Here is a 9,148-nt window from a genome sequence, read left to right as displayed (position 1 = left end):
TAGACTCCACCGACCCTTGTGAAGATTAAGCGGTTCAGAAGATGGATGGATGGATGGATGAATGTTTTCTTTTTTTTGTGCAGAACATTCTAATTGAATCATTATTTATATGGTTTAATATTTCCCTATATGTGCAAACTGCATAATGTTACAGTGGCTTGCAGTATTGTAACACTTTCTGGTAGTGAAACCTCGTTGGTGTTATTTTTTATACATTTTTTTGTGGTATTTGGTGTAAAAGGTTTGAGAACCGAACTGCTGTTCTATAACAACAAAAAACAAAAACAAAAAAGCAGTTACTAGGGTTGCGTATTTTGTTTTGGAGGGGCTTTATAGCTTTAGCTTAGAGCTAATGCTAACTGCTAGAACCGGAAATCTGTGTCGCCCTAGTCCATCAATTATATGTTATATTCTACCCCATCCATCCATTTTCTTGACCGCTTACTCCTCAGAAGGGTGTGATATTCTAAAATATATTTATTTTATTTTTTTTTAAATGTGTTATCGTCCCCCATATGTATCTTTTAAGCCCAGGAGAGGAAGAGATCCTGCCGCCGCGCATGCGCGTGCAGGTGCGCCTCGTCCAATGTCACGTTGCGAAAAAATGCAGCTGCGTCACGGGAGCCGTGGACTCCATTTCCCGTCGTGCACCGCGACGAAAGCGAAACTAAAGGAAAAGAGCAGAAAAGTCGCCCGTTGAGAGGAAAACAACAGCGCGAGCGAGCGAAACGCTGATGTGCGGGCCAGCTCGAGGGAGGGAAAGGAAAGGAAAACAAAACCAAACAAAACATCCCTCTTCCTCACAAATGAAAGCTGAGTTTGACGCGGGGGCGCTATAAAAGCCGCAACTTTGACACATGCTGGATAGTTGACGCGAGACTCTTCTTCACGGTGAGTTGATTAGCTTCTTACGTTGTTTTTTTATTTTTTATTTTTTTTATTAAACGCCATGTTGTTGTTGTTTTTAAAGTTCTTGTGTTTTACATGATGACACGACTGTTATTGTTTTAGAATGGGCTTGTGATTGCTTTTTTTTTTTCTTTTCTTCTACAGATGTCTTACACGTTGGTTTTCTTTGATCTGGAGACAACCGGACTGGGTATGGGACAAATATAGCAACACAAAACTGTATTTGGTGACTTTGAAATTTGCTATCAGCATTAAACGCGTTTATTTTAGTGCTGTTTTTATTCCTCAAAAGGTGTCCGACCGAGCTCTCCAAATATTAACATTAAAATGTAGTTACGTAATAGTAGTAAGTATTACAAAAAAAAAAGAAAAAGGGAGAGTTGTTTAATTCCTAAAAAAGTACATTTGATATCATTGTATAACATACATTACATATCATTGTAATAACATTATACACAACGTGATGAAATAAATACAGGGGAAAATATTAAAGAATTACATTAAAATGCATTGCAATAAAGGTGGGGAAAAAAATCTTTCAATATTAAAAAAATAAATAATAAATAAATAAATGAATGGAAATGCCTTGTCCTGAACGTTATATAAAACAAACTGTAATTTAAAAAAAAATGCTGTACTTAAAAACAAAAGAAAATGCTATAGGCTTACCGGATTAAAAACAAAAAAGAGAGAAAGTATAAACTTTATTCTAAAGTTTTTATTTTGTTTTTCAAACGTTGCAAATTTAATTTATGTAGTCAATTTTATTTTATCTTGTATTTATTTCAGGCATTCTTTAAGGTACCACTAGAGGGTGCTCACATATAACCACGAGTGGTATTAATATTACATTTCAGCAAAATCCTGCGAGTTAAAGCTCCCTGGTAATTGCTATTTAATTAAAAGAAGTATGAAAAACATGAATAAGCGGGGGGGACAGGGTACTAAAATAAATGAAAATCAACTGTGGACTGGGTAAAAAAAAAAAAAAAAAAAAAAAAAAAAAAAGCACGCAAGATAATATTATTAATATTTATGTTTTACATGCTTAATGTAAGTAATTTTTTTTCTTGTTTGGGATTGTGTCTGATGTTTTTTTTTCATGTTGTGGCTTATAATTCCTTACTCTAAAATAATGGTAATGATACTTATTATTCGTATTTCACGTTTTTTTTTGTTTTTTTTTAATTATTATTATTTTATTTTATTTTACAGCCGAAGTTAAGCTCAAGTTAAGGAAAGTGGCATTTTTATGTATTTATTTATTTATTTATTTGTTTGTTTATTTTTTTTTACCTGTTCCTCAAACTGAAGCTCATACGCTGGCATGCAAATTTGCTGTTTTGGCAAATTTGTCCTGTTCTAGGTTGAGACCAAACTTTTTTTTTTTTTTTTTTTTTATCTTATTTGAATGTAACGTGTTCATTCCAACTAGGAAGACGCGCTCGTGTGTTTGTTCCTCTTCCACTTCCTGTCGGGAGTCAAAAAGTCTGTTGAGCAATGCTGGCCCTCACCCAAGTGGGAGCCAGCCAATGGCCTCGCAGCTCAAATTTCAGCCAATCACGTTGCATTTGCGTATGGGCCAATGAGGGAAAAACTGCCCAAAGATTAGCCGGTGAAGTTACACTTGATGATGTGAACCGGTAAACAGTACAGACGGACGAGCAGCATTGTCACAATTATGGTCCAAAATACGATCATGTATGAATGTATAAGATAATAATAATAATCAAGTTGAACGTAGGAGCCAATCACATTATAGCTTACGCTAAACCAATTTTGATGACATTTTTACAGTGAACGAATACAATAAAAAAAAAAATATTTGAAAAATAATTTATTTTGGTTAAAAATGAAAAAGAAATGTATTGAACTTGACCCTGATTATTTTGTCTACAACTACAAGAAACTCGGCGTGTATTGTACACTGCTTTAAGTGTGACTTTTATACTAAGTTTACAAAAGCAAGGAAACAATTTGAGTCTTGCAAAACAGCCTGATATGATTACCGTCGACAAAAGTAGCCACGTTCAAGGCTGACTCGCCATCTGTTGTTGAGACTTGTGATTTGGACGAAACAATTTTTCATGTGTCCTCCGTTGGAATCTCTTAAGTCAGTGTTTTCCAACCTTGATTGACCTAAGGCACATATTTGACATGAGAGAAAAAAAATATATATATATCATGGCACACCACCAAACAAAAAATGTCACATGCTGAAATAATGATCTGTTTGGTCGAACGTACATGTTTATGTAAATGTTGAAAATGGTTTAGTCACAGACATCTTTGGTCCTCAATAAAGCTATCATACATGTTTTCTTTTTTTTTAAACCCAGTGAAGACAGTTTAATATTAGGTGAAGCTAATTTGTTGCGATAGTTTAAGCTAAGTGAGTCTAATGTATGTAATTTTTTTAATATGTATTTTTTAATACATTGAAGGCAATTTAGTCCTCAATAAGCAAACAAAGTGTTTTTGGGAACATTTCCAAAAGTTTTGTTCTTCATTGAAACGTTTCCATGCTATGTGCTAGTAAGTTAGCAAGCATTAGTTAGCGGTGGGTTTAACATTATTGTTGGAACGTTCTAGCCGTTAGATTGATGTTACGTTATAACTACAATTTACTTTTTTTTTTTTTTTTTTTTACTTTTCACATGAATCTACTTCCTGCCTGTCCCACGTGTTTGTGCATGTTGCACTCGCTAGCTGCAGATTTGAAAGGGGGCGTGTCACAGTGACAAATGAGCGGTGTCAAGATTTTACAAAATTATATAACTTTAATCTTGTCTTTGCTCATGAACTAAAATGTCCGTAGAGTTTAGTCCGGTTTTTAGGAAGTGAAGTACATTTTCGTTCCGTCTTTAGTTGACAAAAATGCAGACTGATTTAGTCCCAGTTATTGTTTATTAACTCATTCACTTCCAGGACATTTTGGCTGTTTTACTGGATTTTGACTGATTTTGCAAGGCCCATAGAATATTGTGTCCTATTGCTATAAAAAACGTGGAACCTACCAAAAGAAAGATTAGTCTCTCTTCTTTCATCAGGAAAAAAAACGTATATTTCTGTCTGTTTCCATTTTGCATTAATTAGCATTAGAATATGGCTAGGTTTCATCATTATTCACAAATCTGTTTAAAATAGTGGGGAAAAGAGCTTTTTGATCTCTTATACTCTGCTACCATCTGCTGGGCATTTTTGTAATAACTACCATTGCTTCAAGAATTCTCTTCAGTTCAGAGGCTTCATCAAAGCCAAAACGTATAAATACGTCTTTGGGAGCATGGCCATATTTAAAATAGAACGTATTTATACGTTTTTTTGGGGGAGTAAATGCGTTTTCGTTGGCGAAATTAACGCCGGCGGTCTCTCCCTTGCCCGCAGACACCGAAAGGTGCGACATCATCCAGATAGCCGCCGTCTGCGGCACGCGGGTCTTCAACGCCTTCACCGTCCCCCGCTGCGCAATCACCGGCGAGGCCAGCAGACTCACGGGCTTCTCGGTGGCGGGCGGCCTTCTGTTGCGCCGCGGCGAGGCCGTGCCCACCGTCTCGCTCCCCCAGGCGCTCGCCTCTTTCGTGGAGTTCCTGGGCTCCTTCTGCGGGCCCGTCTACCTGGCCGCCCACAACGCCAACCGCTTCGACGCCCCCGTGCTTCAGAGGATGCTGCGGGAGTTCTCCCTGCTGCGGAGGTTTCAGGGCGCCGTGTCCAGCTACCTGGACACCTTCCTCCTCACGAAGCGGATGCTCACCAATTTCTACAGCTACTCCCTGCCGTACATGGTGGAGCGCTTCCTGGGCAAGACCTACGCCGCCCACAACGCGCTGGAGGACGCCAGGATGCTGCAGGAGCTCTTTCAGGCGTTGAAACCGGGCAGGAATGCAGTGATGAAGTGCTTGATCTCCACCCAAACCTAAAGAGTCAAACCGAAGGAGGTCAGATCATTTTTGGGCGCTCACCAATGCAAATCGTGTGAAATGTTTCTTGAGTGGATTTGCGCTTTTCGCTTTGGCAGAAAATTTGTACCAAAATTGCACTTTTCCTCACTTTTTAGGACATCGATAGACAGCATTTGTTTTTGTTTTTTTGCCGCGCCAAATCCATTTTTAGCATCAGTTGAACTTTCGTACTTATTTTACTTGTCACTATCTTCCATGAATTGTAATGTCAAAGGTTGTTTTTTTTAACTCATTTACTACCGATGTTGTCGAAGAAATTTCCTATTTTGCTAGTTTTTATTTTTATTTTTTAGCAATTTGACTGAGCAACGAAATATTGAGCAAATTCTGGCGCTACCAAAAAAAAAAAAAAAAAAAAAGCAGACTTTTTTTTTTTTTTTTCTTGTGTAAAGAGTTTTGGTATATACCGTTACATTCCATAGCTGTTAGACATTTTGTGTGGTTTCACCGTTATAATCGCACTCCGTCATCCAACCACGACTACGACGTGCACGACGCACCAGTTTGACACCAGTGATTGAGAGAAAAAAAAAGTGTGTTGTACACTATACCTTTATATGAAAGATTGAAAACATATATTTGATAATACGAAGAAAATATATACAGTATATAGGCTGTTTCAAAGATTTAGTACAATCAATATGTGAAAGTGATTTTTATACTCTAAATTGTGAAAAGATTCAGTTGAAAAAGAAGTGTTGCTTATATATGCACTTTCAGCAAACATGAAATCATTTTGTATTTGTGTTTGTTTTTTTGTTTTTTATTCGAGGATGTAGGTGTAAGTGTGTGTTTGCACTAAAAAAAACAAAAACAAAACTATACTTTGTGATTTCAACAGAACCACTAAATTTTTGTTCATCCGCGGATAAATGTGCAGAGTCCATGTCACTTTTCTATCATTTGATATTGCACTATTCATAACACATTTTATGAAATCATTATGCTAATGAAATGAGATGCTTTGTGTTTTCGTTTGAAATTGACTTTGCATATATCTGTTTTATTATATCATTAAAAAGGATTTTGAAACTATGAGCGTCTGTGTTTGTTGTGGTTCTGGTCAGTTTGTCCCGTACATTCTCTTTATACACAGTGGAAAATGTTTTCACTAAAAACACATGACAAACAAAATAGTGTTTTTAGGGGAATTAAACTGATTAATGGCATTTATTGGGAAAGTTTGACAAAAATAGTTTACGTAACGAGCCAGAATTCGAATCTGGAGACTGAATTTCACTCATTTGCCACTTGGAGGCGACCAAGCGTCATTTTGCAGCCAACAGCAGAGAAAACACGAAGAAGAACTCTTCCTCGTTTCAAAATGAAGGAGGGAAGCTCGTTTTGAAAAATCAAGATGGCTTTTCTCAGTTTTACTGTTTGCCGTCGTCACGTTTTAGGCCACATACTGAATATTTCTTTGTGACTACTCAAGTTTAAGCTTTCATGTGTTTTTGTGTTGAGGGAACTTTTTAAAAACACGATGCAGACGTCGGGGGCGGATGTCTCCTCTCAGCAGCCGATTGTTTTCTTCGACTTGGAGACAACTGGATTGGGTAAGATATTTTGTGAGCTGAGTAGAAAGTACAAGTAGAAACTTTTGTATACTCTCTACACCACTTGTATAATTAACTGTGACCGACAACTCGCCAACCTAGCGCTATTTTGCCGTGAAACGCACGAGAACTTCAGAGTCTGTACCAGTGTGGTAGGCAGGAACCGCACCCGGTGCATTGACCACGTTCACGGCAAAATAACGCGATTTGCCAGTTACAGCAATATATCCACGGCCTTTATTTCCCTTAAAAAAAAAAAAAAAAAAAAAAAGTATTGCCTTAATAAGTTTGTTTTTTTAAAACTTAGAATTAAATCAATCATTAAATAATTTTTTGTCTCAAAAGCTAAAGTTGTAAACATTTAGACTGTATGGAATTTTCACAATATTCACTGTCAATGAGTTGTTTATAATGAAACTTGGAACATATTTGACTCAACCCCAATCGCCGCAAAATTTGGAGATATTTGGTTTTTAATTGACAGTATTATATGCTAAGAAGGTTTTTTTTTTATTTATTTATTTAAAAAAGTAGTCCTTTAGGGTTGTTAATTTTGAAAACAATGAACAGTATTTTTTCACATTTTTTGAGACCAAACCAATAACAGAATCGTATTTATTTGGGCCTTTTCTGCACGAGTAAATTTGAAGTCATGTCCCATTTTTGGATAAAAGTAAACCCTCTTTTAACATTTTTTTCAAACCGAATAATGGATAAATCAACAAAATAATCCACAGATTACAGGTAACTCATTTTCTCCCAAAACGTATAAATACGGTATATTTTAAATGTATTAAGTGTCCCAAAGATGTATTTATACATCTTTTTTTTTTATGCTAGCTAGAGCATACAGAAGTCTTTGATGCAGTCTCTCAACTGCAGAGAACGTGTGGAAAAAAATGGCAGTAATAACAAAAACGGTCAGCAGGTGAAGAGTATGATCAATCAGGGCCATGATGAAAACAAGCTGTTTCCCCACAATTCTAAGCACATTTGTGAATAATGATGAAACTTGGAAATACTCGAATGCTAATTGCTGCAAAACGGAAACGGATAAAAACATATATTATTTTTCCTGATAAAAGAAGAGGCTCTAATCTTTCTTTTCGTAGTTTCCATGTTTTAATAGCAATAGAACATGATATTCCGTGGGCCGTGCAAAATCAGTCAAAATCCAGGAAAACAGCCGGGAGCGAAGGGGTTTGACCCAGTGAAAATGGCTGCGACTGATTGAGTTAATTGGTTATTAACTCATTCACTCGCCGCCATTTTCACATTTCGCAATCCCGTTCGCTCCCGGCTGTTTTATTGGATTTTGACTGATTTTGCAAGGCCCACGGAATATTGTGTTCAATTGCTAAAAGCATGGAACCTATCAAAAGAAAGATTAAAGTCTCTTCTTTCATCAGGAAAAAAAAAAAGTATGTTTCTATCTGTTTCCATTTTACAGAAATTAGCCTTAGAAGAGAGCTAAGTTTCATCAGTTTTCAAAAATCTATTTAAAATTGTAAGTAATTTAGCTTTTTTTCTAGATGGCCCTGGTTGAGCTCCTTTGCTCTGCTGCCACCTGCTGGCCGTTTGTGGTGTCATAACTACCATTTCTGCAACCATTCTTTGCAGTTGAGAGGCTGCCTCAAAGCCTTCTGTATGCTCTAGCATTAAAAAAAAAAACGTATAAATACGTCTTTGGGAGCAAATGAGTAATTGTTAGTCACAGCCCAAAAACCAAAATAAAATGTGCCTGCGAAGTGCAGGTATTATTTTTGTCCTCTTGGGGTCGCCATCCTCACGCTCTACACTATTGCGTCTGTGACTTTAAATGTGTGCGGCTTTAAATAAAAGGCGGAGTCGAGGTTTACATGGTTCTGGTTGGTCAGCATTGGACGTTATGCGCGTGTCGTCGTCGTCGTCATCAGGTCCGACGTGCGAGCTGGTTCAGCTGGCCGCCGTGAGCGGAAGCCGCTCGCTCAACCTCTACACGCTCCCTCGCCGCCGAATGGAAGCGGGCGCCGCCAGGGTGACGGGCCTCAGGGTCCGCCGCCGCCGGCTCTACCTCCACCGCCGCCCCGTCCCCACCGTCCCCCTGCGGGACGCGCTGCTCTCCTTCATCGCCTTCCTGCGAGCGCTGGGGCGCCCCCTGCTGGCGGGCCACAACATCCGCCGCTTCGACTGCCGGCCGCTGGCCCGGGCCTTGGACGAGACGGGCCTCCGGGCGCGGTTGGAAGCGTCGGTGGCCGGCTTCGTGGACACGCTGCCGCTGGCCCGCGAGGTGCTGAAGGATTGCGGCATGCGCAGCTTCAAGCAGGAGTACCTGGTGAAGGAGCTGATGGGCGTGGACTACGAGGCGCACGACGCTTTGGAGGACGTGCGCTCGTTGCAGGCGCTTTACCGCGTGCTGCAGCCCAAGCCGGACGTGGTGGCTCGCTGCACGTTCAGTCTGAGCGACGTGCGCGAGGTCGTCGTCAAGGAGGAGGCGGCCGGAGAGCCCAAAGGCGAGCGGCGTCTGCTGCCGGGACAGCGCCTCCTTTGGCAGCACCTGGAACGGCCGGTGGAGGACACGGACGGGAAAGCCACATAGCACGATTTGTCGAGCATCTTTTTTTGTTTTGTTGAATGCTACATTTGTTTTTCTACTGCCAAATGAATTTAATAAATGCTTATAAGTTTCTTGAGAAAAACGGTTTGTTCCTGGCTTTTTCTGGTCACAGGTTTATGACAATA

At 39.2% G+C, this 9,148-nt stretch overlaps 2 protein-coding genes across 2 annotated transcripts; both read left to right on the top strand.

Moving 5' to 3' along the window:
- Nucleotides 1-660: 660 nt before the first annotated feature.
- On the top strand, nt 661-5,906 carry LOC144016438 (DNA polymerase III subunit epsilon-like). The gene is made up of 3 exons (XM_077517594.1): nt 661-891; nt 1,054-1,099; nt 4,297-5,906. The coding sequence occupies exons 2-3, from the start codon at nt 1,054-1,056 to the stop codon at nt 4,827-4,829; spliced, it is 579 nt and encodes a 192-aa protein (XP_077373720.1). The 5' UTR covers nt 661-891; the 3' UTR covers nt 4,830-5,906.
- A 242-nt stretch (nt 5,907-6,148) lies between these two features.
- Nucleotides 6,149-9,100, top strand: plex9.2 (PML-like exon 9.2). The gene is made up of 2 exons (XM_077517593.1): nt 6,149-6,427; nt 8,344-9,100. Exons 1-2 carry the CDS (start codon nt 6,355-6,357, stop codon nt 9,003-9,005), a joined length of 735 nt encoding a protein of 244 aa, XP_077373719.1. The 5' UTR covers nt 6,149-6,354; the 3' UTR covers nt 9,006-9,100.
- The last annotated feature ends 48 nt before the right edge of the window (nt 9,101-9,148 follow it).

This window comes from Festucalex cinctus, chromosome 3, assembly GCF_051991245.1.
Source record: "Festucalex cinctus isolate MCC-2025b chromosome 3, RoL_Fcin_1.0, whole genome shotgun sequence".
Lineage (NCBI taxonomy): Eukaryota > Metazoa > Chordata > Actinopteri > Syngnathiformes > Syngnathidae > Festucalex > Festucalex cinctus.
Note: the sequence above shows the minus strand (reverse complement) of the source record. Positions and strands in the feature narration are given on the sequence as shown.

Excerpts from the sequence above, each read along its gene's own strand:
- plex9.2 (XM_077517593.1), top strand. The coding sequence starts at position 6,355 with ATGCAGACGTCGGGGGCGGATGTCTCCTCTCAGCAGCCGATTGTTTTC. Across the intron at positions 6,428-8,343 it reads CTTGGAGACAACTGGATTGG|GTCCGACGTGCGAGCTGGTT; the intron begins GTAAGATATTTT and ends CGTCGTCATCAG.
- LOC144016438 (XM_077517594.1), top strand. The coding sequence starts at position 1,054 with ATGTCTTACACGTTGGTTTTCTTTGATCTGGAGACAACCGGACTGG. Across the intron at positions 1,100-4,296 it reads TCTGGAGACAACCGGACTGG|ACACCGAAAGGTGCGACATC; the intron begins GTATGGGACAAA and ends CCTTGCCCGCAG.